The 17,688-nt window shown below is 44.0% G+C and overlaps 1 protein-coding gene across 3 annotated transcripts; it reads right to left on the reverse strand.

Annotated features, from left to right (window-relative positions):
* Positions 1-227: 227 nt before the first annotated feature.
* fer1l6 (fer-1 like family member 6) lies at positions 228-16,574 on the reverse strand. Of its 3 annotated transcripts, none has more exons than XM_023805688.2 (42): positions 16,397-16,574; positions 16,035-16,114; positions 15,663-15,774; positions 14,930-14,984; positions 14,708-14,839; positions 14,509-14,571; positions 14,059-14,137; positions 13,809-13,965; positions 13,200-13,386; positions 12,755-12,947; positions 12,004-12,317; positions 11,799-11,907; positions 11,521-11,686; positions 10,881-11,001; positions 10,677-10,777; positions 10,363-10,453; positions 9,872-9,991; positions 9,559-9,711; positions 8,990-9,161; positions 8,757-8,881; positions 8,502-8,636; positions 7,549-7,698; positions 7,346-7,453; positions 6,541-6,702; positions 6,220-6,397; positions 5,989-6,122; positions 5,733-5,855; positions 5,599-5,644; positions 5,433-5,477; positions 4,607-4,710; positions 4,148-4,276; positions 3,905-4,042; positions 3,681-3,808; positions 3,386-3,556; positions 3,062-3,216; positions 2,659-2,801; positions 2,477-2,565; positions 2,290-2,388; positions 1,894-2,135; positions 1,315-1,472; positions 1,136-1,236; positions 228-943 (listed from the first exon to the last, which is right to left on the reverse strand). In XM_023805688.2, exons 1-42 carry the CDS (start codon positions 16,429-16,431, stop codon positions 763-765), a joined length of 5,484 nt encoding a protein of 1,827 aa, XP_023661456.1. In that variant the 5' UTR covers positions 16,432-16,574; the 3' UTR covers positions 228-762. The 3 variants fall into 3 exon arrangements, with proteins under 3 accessions (XP_023661456.1, XP_023661455.1, XP_072570878.1); XM_023805687.2 differs by having other exon boundaries at positions 3,056-3,216; XM_072714777.1 differs by having other exon boundaries at positions 3,681-4,042.
* Positions 16,575-17,688: the final 1,114 nt, after the last annotated feature.

Consider the following 17,688-nt stretch of genomic DNA (forward strand, 5'->3'; position numbering starts at 1 on the left):
CAGGGAATACAATTACATAAAAATTTTAAGAAATTTGTGTACATACTGTAGGTTGAAAATCTGTTGTAAACACTAATATGTAGTAAAATGGTCACATGTTAAAGGACAACCTAAAGAAAACAAGGGATCTGGACATGGAGAGCAGTCTATCCTGTTGTTTATGGAAATGAGACAAATTAATTCAAGGAATCCACTGTGTGTTTTATGTGTATTATTTATTGAGAAGATTACATATGCATTATGCATGAAACCTTAATTTGCTGCGTGAAAATCAAGTAACATTCATAAATCTCTATCTTAAGTTTAACGCAAAGCCAATGACATGTTGATCTCATTTGTTTAGCAGCTAGCCTTATCAAAAAGCGCTGTATCTTAGATATAATATATCGATATAGCATTACAATATATAGATAAGAGCATTACGATACAAAAAAATACGCAAAAAAAATTATCTTAACATACAGCATATGATATAATGAATATGTAGTTTTCAAATACAACCCCAAGATTTTAATTACATTTAGTAATGAGCACTTTTAGTCTAAAATATAACAAGCATGAATGTGGGAGCAAACTTAAAAACTATATCCACCATGGGCATGATTAAATTCAGCAGAAACTCAAATCAGGTATGAATGGAAAGGGGACTAAACATATAAGGATATAAGAGAGGGAAAGAAATTACCATTAAAAATCACCATTAATTTAAAGTAAAATCAAATTCAAAGAAATCTGCAGATTACTAATTGCCATAATTGCCCATTATCCATTGACGATCTTTTGGGAGATGGCACCAGGTAGCGTGTAAAACAGCAGGGCGATGAACAGGGCGCTGATCAGCAGCACGAAGGCAATGATGATGTACTTCTTATAGTTCTTCCAAACCAGATGAAAGAAGCATTTAAAGGGGTTCATGAACCAGGAGAAGGAGGTGTCTGGTCGGCTGAGGAGAGACACAATAATGAGGAAGCTGATCAAATTCAGAGGTACCACACACACTTGTTTATAATGTGAACTGCTATAGAAGCACTAAACTTTTCAAAAGTTTTTAAAAATCTGTGAACATGAATGAATATAGAGTTGTTATTCCACGTTTTGTAATAGTTTGTAATAGTTCAATGTTTAAGCGTCATACTTGGGTTTCTCTAATGGTTCTGGTTCCTTGCGGGCTCGACCCACTGGATACTTCACTGCTTCCTCAGACGTCACCAGGTGGAACTCGGCTTCTACTTTTCCCTAAAGCAGTACAGTTCAGTTATTTGTTTATTTTTGGTATTTGAGGAAGATAAGAAGGAAATTAAACAAATGACTCACTGTGAGCTCTCCAGCCTTGACGAAGGGCCACCAGCCCCGTGAACGTTTCTGCTGGAAGATGGATATTTTCTCAAAGCTGTCATTCAGCATCTCCATCTTACAGGCTTTTGCTGTTTTAGCACCACGTGGAAATCCATGCATGTCCAACTCCAATGAACCTAAGAGGAGAGACATGCATATTTTAAAGTAAATAGTATTGTCAATAAACACTTGGCAACTTGGCATTCTCAGTAGTGGCCATGGGTAGCTCAGTGGGGGGGCACTGCTGGCTTACACCGGGTGGGAGATTTAGATTCTACCCCTCTTCTGTATGTTTGCACATTCTCCCACATCACACTGGTTTCATCCAGGTTCAGATCATTATGTGAAGTGGAATCTCTATTCCACTTCACGGTCTATTCCTCTATCTCTAATCTTACATGCCATCCAGGCTACTCTCCCAGCTTTCTCCAAATGATGTCTGGGACAAGTTTCACCCCCCCATGACCCTGTACTGGATGCATGGATGGATGGATGGATGGATGGATTCACTGGAGTGTGTAACAAAACATGTTGAAAATGACTCAAAGCGCTTCTCACCAAGGAAGTCGTCAGAGGACAGCCGCTCAAAGTCCCAAACCTGGAGCAGCAGCACAGCTGGAAGTTTTTGCTCTTTTTTGTCTAAAGAGTAGATGCTCCCCCGTTTGGAAACAACCAGCAATTTCTCTGCTGGCAGGTAGTGGAATGGGAAAACAAAGCGCCAGTTGAAGTTGCCCTCTCCAGTCAGTGAGCTATAGTGGACATCAGTCTCTTGCCGATCATCTTCTAGGCCCTTAAGCCAACTGGCAGGGGGAGATTGGGGCGGAAAGGGAGATTAATGCAGAAACTAAAGTGTGCTTGTGCCTTCAGAGACTGAAAGTAACTACATACATAGCCTAGGTGTAACATAAAACCAGACCCACAATGTAGAGCCTTAAATGTCTGCTCGGTACATACCCTTTTATATAAATGTCGCTAGACTGTTGCCCTGTAATGAAGTTTGTATCTTCAAGTATGACATCTTCTGTGTTCCAAATGATGACTCTCAGCTCATACCTTCACAAGACAAGCAGAAAACGAATCAAAACAGATTCAGCTCTGCCACTGAAATGCTAACATGAATATCATGGGGAAAACATCTCACCCTTTGGGTTTTCGAGGAGAGACATCAACTGGAGGGCCTGGATGCGGCATGTCCATAGGAAACATGTCCACCCACATCTGCAGCTGGCCCTTCATATGTGAATATACAGAAATGATCAAATTTACAGAGACAATTCCAAGTTTTAGACCACAGGACAAAATATATATCATATAGTGGACTACCTGGTCCATTCCTGGTTTGTCTTTATGGTAAAGAGTCCTGGTTTCAATATGTTCTGGGACAAGTTTGCATCCAATGCCTGGTATCTCAGCCCAGCGGTGCAGGATCTTCAGTGCCAGGTGTTCATAGGACTCCACAGGATCTTCTGTAATAGAATTTATTATATAGGATAACAAATTTCATATAGAATAGAATAGAATAGAACGTTTATTGCCCTAGAACCAGGTTGGTGAAAGTTGTATTTGGTACAGTTATACTATATGTTCATAAATAGGACAATGACATTCAAAATTCAAATGACAGGGAAATTCAAAATGGGCATAACATAATATGGAGAGAATGAGGTGATATAGACAGCACAGTGTCAGACATTCAGTGAGTAGTGCATTAGTTACAAACCTGCACCTTCATCTACAAAGACAGTCTTTCCAACGAAGACTTTGTCTCCGATGGTAATTCTTCCATGCGTGAAATGTGGGCCATCTAGGCGGTAGTCTTTGCATAACTTGACCAGCAGCTCTGAAGGTTTAATAGAATCCCTCCATGTATTGTAGCCTTCACTGATAAAAGAAATAGGAATTGCTTCTCAGTAAAGACAGGAAAATATAGCAAAATTCAGCTCTCTTCTAAGAAAGACTAGGAAGAATACAAAGAAAAGCTGCAGCTAAAATGAAGTAAAATGGATGTATAGAATGACGAATAGGTCTGATTTTTTTCCCCCACACTTACATGGAATATTCACTTGGCAGTCCACATGTGGCCCGATGTCGAGTGTAGAAACGGTTCTCCAGGTCAATCCGAGTCTCTCCAATCAAGTCATCAGTCCCAATCATGTCATGGTCATAGATAAAAACAGTCAACAAAGACTCCTTGGGGAATGTGGCTTGGATCTCAAAAGACCTAGATTTGAGAAATGGATGTTTTACCTTGTTATTTCATTAACTCTTTGATTGTCTCTTCCAGTGATCTGATAATAATCAGTGTGACAAGATTTAAACAGACCAGAACTTAAGATGTCAGTCACCTGCCAAAAATAGGATTCAGTTGTTTTGGGATGTAATTGTCCCTGTCTTTGATCTCCGTATTCCCCAGCCTCAGGACAATGTAAGGGTCGGAATATCCATCGGGGTCTGCTGGGTGAAGGTTGGTGGCCTTCATAACACAAAGATAAATACCCAACGTTGGTTTCAGGGTGGGGGGAAGCACCAGAAGTACCTCCTTAGAATTTAAGTAGAGGAAGTCACTTACTGAGACAATGTAAACCCGGATCAAAACCTTGACAGAAGTATTGGGTGGGATTCCCTTGTTAATCTTAAACTGCCCAGCCTCTGGGTCACCTTCTGCACAATCATCAGCACTCATCAGCTTATACAGGCAGAATCGACCCTGAGTACATCGGAAGTTAATATATTTGTTAGAAAGCCATTGTAAACATTAATATTATTGTCAAGGAATATGCCTTCTAAAATGTACTTTCCAACATGTGCTGACCTTAAATTTTCCAACAGTCCTCTCTTCCATGGAACCTTCTTCCTCATTAGCCTTGCCCCTGTATAGTTTAAATGTGTTGACCCAGTCATCAAAGACCCCGAATTCTGCCTCCAGGTCCTTATCATACACCTGCCAGGGTTTTAAAGAGACATTAATGCTAAGATTTACTTTGAACAAAAAGGAGGATTTCGTATTTAGAAGAACAAACCATTAAACCCATCGGAGGGCACTCACATCAGTCACACACACCATCCATGCCTATAGATAGTTGGGCGACTCCACTTTAGTGAGTTGGAAAGGAAACTGTGAGGGAAACCAGAGTACCCAGAGGAAACCCCATGATGACATAACCTTCAAACTCCACACACAGAACCTGGGCAGAGACTCAAACCCTGGCCTCCTGAGGTGTGAGGTACCCATGCTGCCCCTCCAGTCCATTCTGAGCTCACATTTGCTTACCTGCAGTGTTGTCACCTTGGGTTGGTCAAGGGGGGCTTTAAATTTATTCTGCTTTTTCTTCTTGTCACCATCCCTGGCTGCATATTGGTCTTGATGCCCACTCACTGGAAACAAGGGAGAGCTGCACTATTACACAAAAATTTATGCAATCTAACCCATATCAACATCTACCCCATACCAACCCATACCAACATCTAACCTATACCAACCCATACCCATGCAATCTAACCCATCCTGAGCCATACCCATGCAATCTAACCCATACCAACATCTAACCTATACCAACCCATACCCATGCAATCTAACCCATACTGAGCCATACCCATGCAATCTAACCCATACCAACATCTAACCTATACCAACCCATACCCATGCAATCTAACCCATACTGAGCCATACCCATGCAATCTAACCCATACCAACATCTAACCCTTCCCTACCAATGCAATCTAACCCATCTAACCTATATCAACCATACTGTACACTGTTTTATTCCCCTTTGTGCATCTTCCCATGTGCAAAGAATCCATTCCTTTGCAATCCCATGGAAATAGTATCCCGAGCTCCACTGGATAGGAAAGGACCCATCCCAAAAAGGCTGTATGAACCTACAGAGGCCTGCAGAGCACCTGGATGCCCATCGAGAAGAAGCTGAAAATCTTTCCGGCTACTTTGTTGCAGCTGCTCCACAACCAATATGCCAAAAGTCACCACAGCCATGTAGAAATGACCAGTAGCAGCTTGTCCTCTTTATCGGTATAACTAGCCATATACAGACATTCAAGCGCAGTTGGAGGCCGTGCACTGAATGAAGCCCAGGGCTTACCCAGGGAGTCTACTCCATCCGAGAGCAAGTGCTGGAGGGGGGATACTGCAAAACACAGGGGTCTGTGTGTAGTAATGACCCAGTACACAGACAAAACACAAAAAAAAAACAAGTGTTCCAATATCAGTTGTTGATAAAAGAATGTGATAATGCTGCTTTTACATACCATTATCATATATGTGTGGGAATGCATGAGCTTCTCTTTGCCTGGCCTGTAATACAATGATACAATGTTACAATGTAAAGCATGTATAACCGAAGTCAGGAAATACGTCTAGGTGGCATGTGGGAACTTCTCACCTGCTGAAACTTGTCCACTGAGGCATAATACTTAGACCACCAGTCAATGACATTCTCAGCAGACTCGTCAGCAATCGTGCGCTTCCGCCTCTTGGTGGACCCCCGTGTGCTCTTCCTCATCTCCTGTCAAAGTTGGAGCGAGAAGATATACTCAGATGATGGGGACTTGTGTAAATTCACAAAAGACCCTTGCTGGGATTTTGGGGATAAGTCAGCTTTGCAGATGGTGTGTGCTTTGCTCTCTCCACTGGGATACCTTTCTCTTTGGGGGTTCAGTCTCTGTCGTTGCAGTAGGCATGGGAGTGACTTCCTGCTGCTCGATGTTGACGTAGATATCCACAGAAGATACTAGATCTGCAGAGCTGCTTTCTGGTGCAGGATGAGACACGCCTGGGAAATTGACAGATCTGGCATTATATATTTCCTGAACAAAAGAGACGTGAGCATCCGAGGTTCCCTCCATGTTCTGTTCAGATGGGACTTTTACCCTCTGCATCGCGAATGTCCTGGGGCCGTGGTGCTGGGGGCAGTACCGGGGGGATGTACTTGAACCCTTTCAAGCTGTTGATTACATGGCTGCCTACGAGCGTGCTCCGTCCAAAGGCACGCCAGTCCACCACGCTGATAGTGAGGGGTGGGTGCAAGTTCTCGTTTTCTGGCAGTTCCTGTGATACCAGGGGTTTAAACCTGCTCTATATTAACGCTGTTTCTCATAGTCTTTGCTGAAGTGAACAGGTCCTCAACATTTTCAGAATTAGAATCATGATATCATAGCACAGTATGGTTTCAAAGGAAATGGGACTGTTACCAGTATGAAGGAATCCACCATTACGGTGAAGTTGGGGTTACTTTTGTAGCTCTGTATGACAGAGGAGCGTATGCCCTTCCCAGCGCATTCTATGAACACCTGTGGCCGGTCCACAGGGAGAAGCTGTACCTTTTTCAGCTCCCGAAGGCCCCAGAACAGCACCTGAACAATAAACAAACAGTAGCTGGGAGAGAGGCCTCTGGAGAACATCTACACGACGAAAATGCACTTACACACAAACAATATGCTCTTATGCATTTTCACACAAACAATACTGATAGAGCTTATACTTTTATATTTTACTGTATTTAATTTATATTTGTTTATATTTTATTTGCATTTGTTATATTTCATGTATTTTATTTATTTTTATTTGTTTGCTTATTTAGCTTTATTTCGCCTTTTTATTTTACTTTGATTTATTCCATCCTTCTATTATTTTGACCTGTATGTTATTTGCTTCTCTGTCTTTTGGTTTTATTTTAATCAAATAAGTGAAGCACTTTGAGCTGCATTCCTTGTATGAAAAGTTCCATATAAATAAAGGTTATTATTATTATTATTTCATTATTATAATACCAAGACAGGTCAAGTGAAGAGAATGCTCCAGTCGGCAGAGACACGTTTATTAGAATAACACATATGTGGAAACAGCACATGTAAAGAACACAGCGGAGGCACATTTGCATTGGTAAAATGTGCATAGTCAAGAGTAAAATGGACAATTTAATTTTTTTATTTCACAGAGCTTCACCTTTCCATACACACTGCCTTCACTGCAGGAAGTGTGACTCTACAAGCTCACCTCCAGTCTATACCAGCTGAGTACAGGACGAATGCTGGCAGGGACAGGATAGATGTGTCCATCTGGCTCATCCACAACTGGCAGGGATATCTCACCTGATGCTGGTATCTATAAGAGAGCATGAGGTCTGTAGTAAAGGCCACTAAACAGCTACAAACCGTCCCTTCTGCAGGGACAGGATGCCTTTGAGAGACTCGCCATACCTGGATGAGCTCAAAGGCACCTAACAGGTCTCCCCCCGACAGACTGCCACAGAAGAGTGGGTTGTACTGGAGCTGGGCTGGAGAGTAAGGCTCCTCTGAGAGCTGGACCACTGGCACGGTCACTGTGGAGCCCAGGTACTCTGCCTTACTCTACAAGGAGCAAGACACATGTGCTCATGCAGCAGTTGCTGCATCAGCACATACAAGCTGCACACAACAGCAGGAAGTGCATTATATCTTTCAATGAAACATTTCATTGCTTTGAATGAAACACTGTTCATCAGCCCCAGGACACCCCTATAAAACAAAGCAGCTGGCTTCAGTCATGTTGGCAACATGATTCAAATGTAATAAAGCTGCATGCTGACAGTGTTGAGGAAGTTACTCGCAAAAGTAATCCATTATAGACAGAGGTGGAAAGTTCAGGTCCAGAAAGTACAAATCTAGACCAAGATTTTGTTTCAACTGACCAGTTGAGTGCTGCTCGTGGGAGTTTTGCTTACAAAAAATGTTCTGATGGCAGAACAAAAAATTGATTCAGAGATTCAGGAAGATAACCAATCAGATTGTAGAGAAGGTGGGCCCAAGCAACAACAAGACATCTGATTGGTTGGTCCTGCCTCCTCTAGCTGCTTGAACCCACCTCCTCTACGATCAGATTGGTTATCTGAGACTGTGACTCTTTATACTCAACTGATTAGTTGAAACAAAACCTTTTTACTTTTTACTTTCTTCACCTGAACTTTCCACATCTGTCTATAATGGATTACTTTTGTGAGTAACTTCCCCAACACTGCATGCTTATAGCAATATTATTACGTTCCTGCATATCGGGTATGTTTGGAGTTATTCGGGAATATTTCAGTAATACAGTCCACTAGCTTCTACAATTGTTAATAAAATGGTCAAAGGTCAATGGTACCAGAAAATGGTATGGAGAGTGGCTGGCTTACCAGTGCATCATCGTCATACACTTCGATGACAATCCGCGGGGGCTCTTTTACGATCTCTGTTAGCTCTCCACAGAGTGTCAGCTTGTTAAAAAGAAGCATCTGGTTCCAAGTTGGGGTCAGTGTCTGATTAATGATCTGAAATGACAACCATTGATTCACTGATTCAATCGGTCATGTGTATAACAGAACAGGAGATTCTCTCCTTATCATTCTTCTGTTTCCTCTGTATGCTACATCCCAAGAGATAATACTTACTTCAGTGGTTTGGCTGTGCGATAGGAAGGAAACTCTAGCGAAAGGGTCAGAGAGGCCAGTGCTGTCAGCTGCAATCAGCCCACGGGCCTGGTACATATGAGCCCGCAACTGGAACTGGTGCTGCTCTGGAGAACCCAGGAGATGATGCACGTCAGGTCTTCACTTAAATAAATAGACTTCAGATAGAATTCCAAAAACTACTTTAAACTGAACTGAAATACAAGGAGCCAGACCTTGACAGATCAGGTTATCAGGTGGGGTGGTGTTATCTGCTGTGCCCCACTGGGGTTCAAAGCCTTTTGGCAGGTTCTCCAGCATGTCAGAGGATTCACTGCATCTTCCCAGCCATAAGTAGACATCAAGCTTAGCTTGCACCGTCCAGCCAATCGTACGCTTGCCTGGTGGCTGAGGTCGCACTGTTAGCATGTATCAAAACTCGAATATGCAAATCCCTCAAACCATTTGGCTAACGTAAATGAGCCCGGGCAATGCACAAATTTGATTTTACAAATGAAAGTGACTGTATTAGTGAGTTAGAGTACTGCATGGAAAAGATGTCTGCAGGCCCACCATCTGCGCTGCCTCGACCAGGGGTGGGGAACCCGTTCCATGGAGAGCCGGTGCGGGTTTTTGGGATGACCTCTCAATCAGCTAATAATAAAACAGCGGTTCTCAAATCCAGCCCTGGGGACTCTCTTTTATTGGCTTATTGAGAGGCCATCCAAAAAACCCGCACCCACACAGGCCCTCCATGGATCAGGTTCCCCAGCCCTGGCTTAGACTGTTTTGGGCCAGTTGGTACCTTGAGGAATACGGTCTTGATCTTGCCACAGTCTTGGCCCCGTTCCTCAGGGCAGGAGGAGTACAGCACTTCCCGGGCAGGCATGCGGGCATATGCAATGCGCTTGTTGTTGCTGAGCAACCACACAAAGACATCTGGGAGGGTGTGCTGCGGCTGAATGCAGAGAGTGGTGGGAGGATTGTGAAGACTTCATCATGCATCTGGTGAGCTGCATGCATGTTTGTAAAGCGAGGCAGGTAACCAGGCAGGGGATTGACCACCCTCACTGTCTTACACATGCATGCATGTGCACACACACGAACCACAGACTCACCTCGACTACCAGGAACCTCAGTCTCTGAATGATCCTCAGAGCATCCTCAAGAATCTCCTTCATACTCGGACTCTTCCTCTTTGATTCTATAGTGGACTTTGCCTCACCCATCATGCTTTCCTAAAAAAGGAACAGAGCTGTCAATGAGCATGATGGCGACAGGCCCTGGATTACCAACGTGGAAACAGTGATTTGTTACGTTCAATTTATGTAGTTAGCAGACTCGTTTATCCAGAGCAATGTGCAATTGAGAAAGCAGGGTTAGTCAGTCCATAGAGCAACTGAGGTTAAGAGCCTTGCTTGAGGGCCTGACGGTGACATCACTCTGCTGGCCACAGGATTTGAACCGGCCACTTTCCGATTACAGGCACAACCCGAAAAACCACACACTGCCCAGAGCACAGACCTCCAACACCCGCACAGACCTCCAACACCTGCACAGACCTCCAACACCCGCAGACCCACTGAATCACTTATATTTTATATCCTACCAGCTCCTGTCTGCATAGGGTGAGTCTTTTCTTATCCAGCATGGTCAAGTGGTTCCCCTTCACCTTCTGCTCCGCAAAAGCAACAAATTTTCTACAAGCGAATATTAAAGTCAGATGATACACATTTCACCAACAGGTGAATAATGGTATTTCCATTTTGTCACTGGTATAATTTTAGACTATGCTATTTTTAAATGCAATTTTCAAAGCCAGACAATATCATTCACGTACATGTATATTATTTCCGTCTGATATTTGAGGCCCACATAGACATTTATTGTCATTCACCTTTGAAAATTAAAGTCATCAAATACCTGCAATTGCTACCAAACTCCTGAAAAACATGGTGGGCTAGAGACAGGGCCTCAGCATCCGAAGTCAGGCTCAGCTCGGCTACCTTGCTCACCCCTCCCTCCTATTTCAGGAAAAGAGCATTGGACAGATGCATAACAATAATGATCCTGCAGCCAGTTAGCTTTGGGAAAACACTCAAGCTAAATGTCATCACAGCAACATACAAATGCAAGGGCGACGTTCTCCAGCATGTTGGAGTAATTCAGGCGAAAGGTCTGGTCCTCCCAGCGGCTTGTTACATGGACACATGGCTTCTGGTTCAGAAGGGCTAAGTGCAGGTAATTCCTGTGGAAATTGATCATAGAGTCAATGGCTATAGCTGCTTTAGCACTGCAATATGTTCTCATCCTAATACAGTCTAATGACCCTAATAATAAAATACTGCAAAAAAATTGTGTGTGGGGGTGGCTCACCACAACCCTGCATATTCTGGATATGCAGTTTTGGATAGATCTAAGGAAATGGGGGGGCTGTTCTTTATTCCTATTTATACAATGCAGTGCACTGCTACTTAAATAGTATGGGGAAATTGGGGCAGATTAATACTTATATAGCACATTTTCTCAAGTTCCACAAATAGCCGACAGTACAGACTCACACGCTTTTCTCTGGATGCTAGCTGACACTGTTCAGGTATCTTACCTACAGCAACAAGCCACCAGATTCCTTCTTACATACGATGGAAGGGGCATTGTCAATTTATAAGAACTGTATAGTTCGGTACAATAACACAGAACAATTATTCATTAGCAGTTACTATAAATGTGAGAGGATGTTTAATTACACGCATCCTCAGTAACAAACCTGTTTCCAACCATTGGTGAGGGCTTGTCAGGGGGGGTTGTGGACTTGCAAAGTTCTGACCCCAGGGGGTCCAGCAGGGGGGTGCCCTCGAATTCCGCATGCTCTGTTGCTCTCTTTTTACTGCTGCTGACAATATTGGTGCCATCAATCAAGTTTCCATAGTTGCCTGGAGACCAAGAGACAAAACATATCTTTCTGTCACATCACGCTTCGCATAATCGATCGCGTGTAAATACTGAAAGGAAGAAGTAGTTAGGAATCAGTCTAAACATAAATACCAATGGTGAACTCAAAGTTTATAGGTTTTTCTCCAATCTTCCTGTCGATCATGGATGCCTCGAACACAGCACCAAACAGTATGAAGTTCTCCTTGTCTTCACTGCTTATCTACGAAGTGAATAAAACAGCAGAATGTTGTGAGAGTGAGAGAAAGCAGGGAAGGGAAGAGGTGCATCTCCTGTAGCCATTGCTCCACACCCTCACCTCTGATGGGGCCTCCACCGGCGTCACTTCTGCACCTAGGGCACTGCCCTTCTCCTCATCCGCTCCCCCTGCAGGTCCCCCTCCTGTAGCTGCTGGGCCTTTAGGGTCCTTCCCTCCTTTTGTATCCTTTGCCATCTTAGATTCAGCTGCCCCCGCTCCCGAGAGAATCTCCACCGCCAGCTCTAGAAGAATCCGTCCACGGAAGGACACGCCCTCACCCATTCCCTCGTTCAGCTCTAAGTTGTCCACTAACGTGGAGTTTCTAGGGGAGCCATAAAGGTTGATCCAAGCTGGACCAAATGTGGGCAGGAAACCTGAAAGAAAAACACTGTAGGTAGTGCAGGGCAATTAATCAAATTTCAATTTCAATCACGATTTTGGTTTCCAATGATTATTAAAACAAAATAATCAAGATAAAGCAATTTTTGTTCTGCTTTTAATTTCGCAATGACGCTCCCGATTTGTCTTGCCCTGAATCAGTATATTAAAAAAATCCAGCACACCCCATTCCAGCCTCTTTTTATTTGTTTCTCAGTTTAATTTCGAGTTCAAGGAAACCCAGTGTTGAAATGACAAGATTTAAAAAAATTCAATAAAGACATGATATTTCCAAAGTCAATGAGTAAATAACTGTGATTTCAATATTGACCAAAATAATCAGATGATGATTTTTGCCATAATCGAGCAGCCATAATTGTAGCTGCATGCCTAATTGGGGGTTGTGCACCAATAACACGTTAAAGGCAGCTACCTCGGTCGCCATCCTGTTCATTGGCAATCCGGCGCAGGTCAATGAAATGTGTTCCAATAGCCACGTCGTTCATACTGCCTTCATCCCACACCTGGATCTTCACACGTTGACACAGGGGTGGGAACATCTCTTTAAAGACAATCTGCTCGTTCCACACCGGATCTGCGGAGCCCTTTTGGGTGGATGTGCGGCCCTGTCTCACAGTAATGATGGGATGCGTAAGGGAACAGAACCACATGAACCTGGATAACAACCAAGCTACACTGATTTCCCTCAGACTCCTGCCTAATATATGAAAAAAATCAGGCTTCCAATAGAAAGTGACAGTTTAAGTACTATTACACTAAATTGTGCAATTACATAATTATTTAGTAGGTAACAAGATGCTAGTTTTGGATTTATACCACTATATATTCAGTTGCAAACAAAGCAATTATGGTTTTACCATCTGGCCAAAGAAGGACACGACAACGTATGGGTCGATAAGGTCCTTGGCGTCCCCAACGAATGCCTTGGTGACATTGGCCATGATGCTAGAGTTCATTCGGGGAAGCCCTTCAGCTCGGTACACCTTGACATAGAAGCGAGACCAGGGACGCTCCGATGGAAATCCAGCTGGTAGCAGCAGATTTCTGCCAGAAGAAAGGTACAAAAAAAGCAACTGAGTATTTTGTGTAAAAATGGTGAGATTTGTCTTATGCAGCATCGCAGGGGACTGGAGCACAGCACCTTAGCATGTTTTTGGGCTGGGAGGGAAAACCGGAGAACCGGTAGAAAACTCCACGATGACACGGAGAGAACATGCAAACTCCACATACGTGAAGCCTGGGCAGAGCCTTGAACTCCAGTCCCAACAGTGTAAGGCAACAACGCTAACTGCTGCTCCATCTCAGAACTAAAATTTAAACAGGACAATTATCTGCTATTTTTGGTTTGCAGACATCCAGCCACCCTGAAACTGCTTATTTGGTACAGGGTCTTATGAAATATTATAGTATGTAGCATGATTTGTAGTTTGTGATACAGCCTAAGACTGCAATCCCAGTGCTCTTACTTATTGATGTGCTCCTCTGCCTCTGTGTTTTTCTGAGGAGGGTGTGTCACCTCCCCCTTTCCCGTCACACTGATGTCACACTTCAGGTAGCCTTTTACCCCTGTCCGAATATCCATGGCGTCAGTGAGGACAGCCCACTTATTAGTGAACTGATGACCTGAGGAAAAAGTTTATTCAGTAATCAATTAGTAATTAAGACTGTTTCCACAAATTTAATGACAGGGGGCGGGACAGGGCATAAACCTCTGACCTGGCTGTCGGTACACTGTCCCCACATCCAGCTTGAAGGAGCCGACACAGAAACCGCGCATGATCTTGGAATGCATCAACTAGCAAGGAGGTAGAAGGGAAAAGCTTCATTAGAGCAAGGATACATTATGAAGCTTTGTAATTCCGTGGGTGATTCAAGAAGCCAGCCCACTCTTGAGCTGAAAAACAATAACATTTACGAGAGCAAACACAGGCTGATGCGGCATCAAACTACAATAACAGGAAAAACAAATGTCAGATGAGGCATGCAAAGATGGTACGTACATATATGTGTGTGTGCATGTGCGTGTAAACAGCCCCCACATGAGGATCAATGTCTGTGCAGCCCCACCCTCCACCCCCCCCCATGTTCCCCCCAGACATTTGGCCTGCGTGTACACATAGAGGACACTATATTTCATTAGAAAAGGGACCATGACCATGCACTCACTGAGAGCTTGATGACTTTGTCAAAAAATGTTTCTTGTGGGCCGAAGAAATCAAACACAAAGTACTGTTCAGGGAAGACAACAAAAGACAGTGACATGATTACATCGTGGTATAAATGTTGACACTGCATTAGACACTGCATTTGACACTGCATTTGACACTGCATTTCTTCCAGGCTGTTCACTTCCAAGGTCTGCTACCTCATTGTAGAAGGGAGCATTGGTCCCCTCTTTCACTGTAGTCTGTTTCTTCTCATCTCCTATCTCAATCACCACACTGGGATCAATGTTTTCCCCCACAAGCTGTTTGGCCTCAGTTATGTTGATGGAGATCTTTAAGAAGTCAAGAAAGCGAAGTTTAGTTTACATACACTGAAGCTGCCAGACAGTCCCACAGGGTTTGCCTCTACATGAACCATATACCTGGAAGGCTTGCATCTTACTCTCACTATCTTGAATCTTGGCCACTAGCTTGGATCTGTGTGAAAGGCACATACAGGTTCAGTGATTCAGTTTAGAAGTTCAAGATCAGAATCTCAGATGCTGATTGAAACATGTTCAGGATCATGATTGAAAATTAAATCATGATCCTGAACATGTTTCAATCAGCATCTGAGATTACAATTATTTGCAAATAGAAGTCAAGCTGTTCTATTTGCAAAGAGTATAAAGGTAACCAGAGGTGGGGATTTCAGGTCCAGTGAGTATAAAGTTGAGTTGAGTATAAAGAGTCACAGTCACAGAGTACTCAACTGGTTGCTTGGAACAGAATCTTGGTCTGGATTTGTACTCTCTGGACCAGAAATCTTCATCTCTGAAGGTGACACTTTACTTGAGGGGGCACAAATAATGTAGTAGTATACTCTTACTTAATTTATTAATTAACCAGAGTTATGTACTGATCCCATGTTGGTTCATTGTTAATCAATCATTATGGTTCAGGTATTTCATGTAGGATCTATATTTGTTCATAATTTGTACTTAAGTAGTAACTGAGTTACTAAGTTACTCATGTCCCCTCTAGTAACGAGTTCCCCAAAAGACTTATTTTCCATATTGCTGAATGCTTATATGAATGAGTAAATTGTTAGAAATAATGATAACTTTTGATCATACACCTAACATAAGGTTACAGAAGAGTCAGATGGTGTGGTACCTCTTAGAGAGGGGCTCGGCTATGACAGGCGCCAAGGCGGCATGGCTGCCATCGTCGGAGTCGATGGCCTCCACTGCCGCAGCGGCCGCTGGGCTCTCCGTCTCGCTGCCATCTGAGGCAAAGAGGCAGCTTAGCAGGTTAGCGATGGCGTGCTGATGCCGAGCAGGGATGAGCTATGCGTGAGCGGTGGAGGCAGAGGGGCGGAGCATGACTGGCACCTCCTGAGCTCTGTACACATTCGGAGCGATTCTGACTGAAGCTGGTTAGATCACTGCTGTCAGTGGCTTTCATTCTCATTGATGACATTAGAATAACTCAATGTTATAACACTCTGGAGTGTACTCAGGATTCTATGTGCTGTCGAAGCCTTACCCAGTGCACCTTTATTTGCAAAGACCAGAGCCTTGTCGCCTTTCTTCTTTTTCTTTAACTTCAAGCCAAACATCCCCTTCCTGAAAGACATATAACAGCCTACATTTAAATATAAGCTATATATCATTTAGATATTTTCACCCACATCATTTTCTCAAAAAAACGTTTCACGCTACGCTCATTAGCATGCCAAAGTCTCTATTGACGTCTCAGCTCTGTGATGCACTGAGATGAAATTTTGTTCCTCATCGGTCGCAGCGTGAAAAAGTAATAAAAGCAATATACACACTATAAATAAGGATAAATAAATTTGATGCTGTAAAAAAGAGAAAATAATAAGCATTTTAATTGTCCACTCTTACCGCTGTAATTCTGGACTTTCATTGAATGGCTCCATTTCTCCAGTATCAATAATGGGTCAATAATCCCAAACACGGGCTTGATGAAAAAATGAACCCCAAGCGTTGAAGTGCACCTGCCCACTCAGCTGCTCAGTGCCAGGCAGCTGTCACAGGGGTGTGGAAGCGGAGCACATCTCGCTGTGTGGCCACCGCAATGTCCTACAGTATCCACGGGATGCCTGTTAAAAGCAGGCCACCGCCCCCCCACCTGGGAGGGGCACCCACATGCTTGCTTTCTTACCACATGTTTGCTTGCAGTTTCCAAGGCTTGCACATGACCTGTGGCAGCTCCACCAAGCTGACAACATGACTGCAGAACTCAACATGATGAACCCTTTTCTCCTGAGAGGACATTCTTTGCTTGATCTAGGCTACCTACACCAGTTTAGGCCAATTTAGGTTGGGGAAATGTACTGGTACGGCGCTTTACCGCAGTCACCATACGACAAAACACCTCGGGATCCCAGTTGGCAACCCCCCAGGCCAACATGTGGTCCAGTCCCACCCTCCGGAAATGGCCGTCTATCTGCCACAGGTAGGTGTTACTTGGGCGTCCCCTTGGCCTGGTCCAGCCGCTCGGGTCCTCAGCACTGAGGATCCTGCCAGCCGGATCACCCTCAGGGAATCGCCCCACGTGGCCGTAGTGCCGTAACTGACGCTCCCCCACCATGCAGGTAATGTGCCTCTTTCGGGACTCCCAGAGCAACCACTCATTCGATACAAAGTCACGCCAGCGGTACCCAAGGATTCTCCAAAGAGACACAGTACCGAAGGAGTCCAGTCTTTGTCTCAGCTCACTGGATAGTGTCCATATCTCGTAGCCATAAAGCAAAACAGGGAGCAGCAGGACTTTAAAGACTTGGACCTTCATCCTCTTGCAAAGATATCAGAAGCACCACACACACCTAATGCCACCGCCCTCCCCCAATGATAATCCCTCTCTGCTCTCTATAGTTGCCCCAATCAAGCTGATCACCCTTCCCTTTCAAAATAGGGACAACCAGTCCTATTTTCCGATCAGCTGGGATAACACTCCTCTCCCAAATGGAAGGAAGTTTGCCTGCAATGCCAGGAGGACAGACTTACCACCAGCCTGGACAAGTTCACCCCGGATACCACAGATCCCTGCAGCCTTCCCTACCCTCAGCTGGTTCACCACCTGTGCAATTTCAGTGAAACTGGGTGGTTCACAGCTAATTGGAGGATCAGTCTACAGAACAACAGACCCAGAGATGTCCAACATCCTAGCTGGA

This window comes from Paramormyrops kingsleyae, chromosome 1, assembly GCF_048594095.1.
Source record: "Paramormyrops kingsleyae isolate MSU_618 chromosome 1, PKINGS_0.4, whole genome shotgun sequence".
Lineage (NCBI taxonomy): Eukaryota > Metazoa > Chordata > Actinopteri > Osteoglossiformes > Mormyridae > Paramormyrops > Paramormyrops kingsleyae.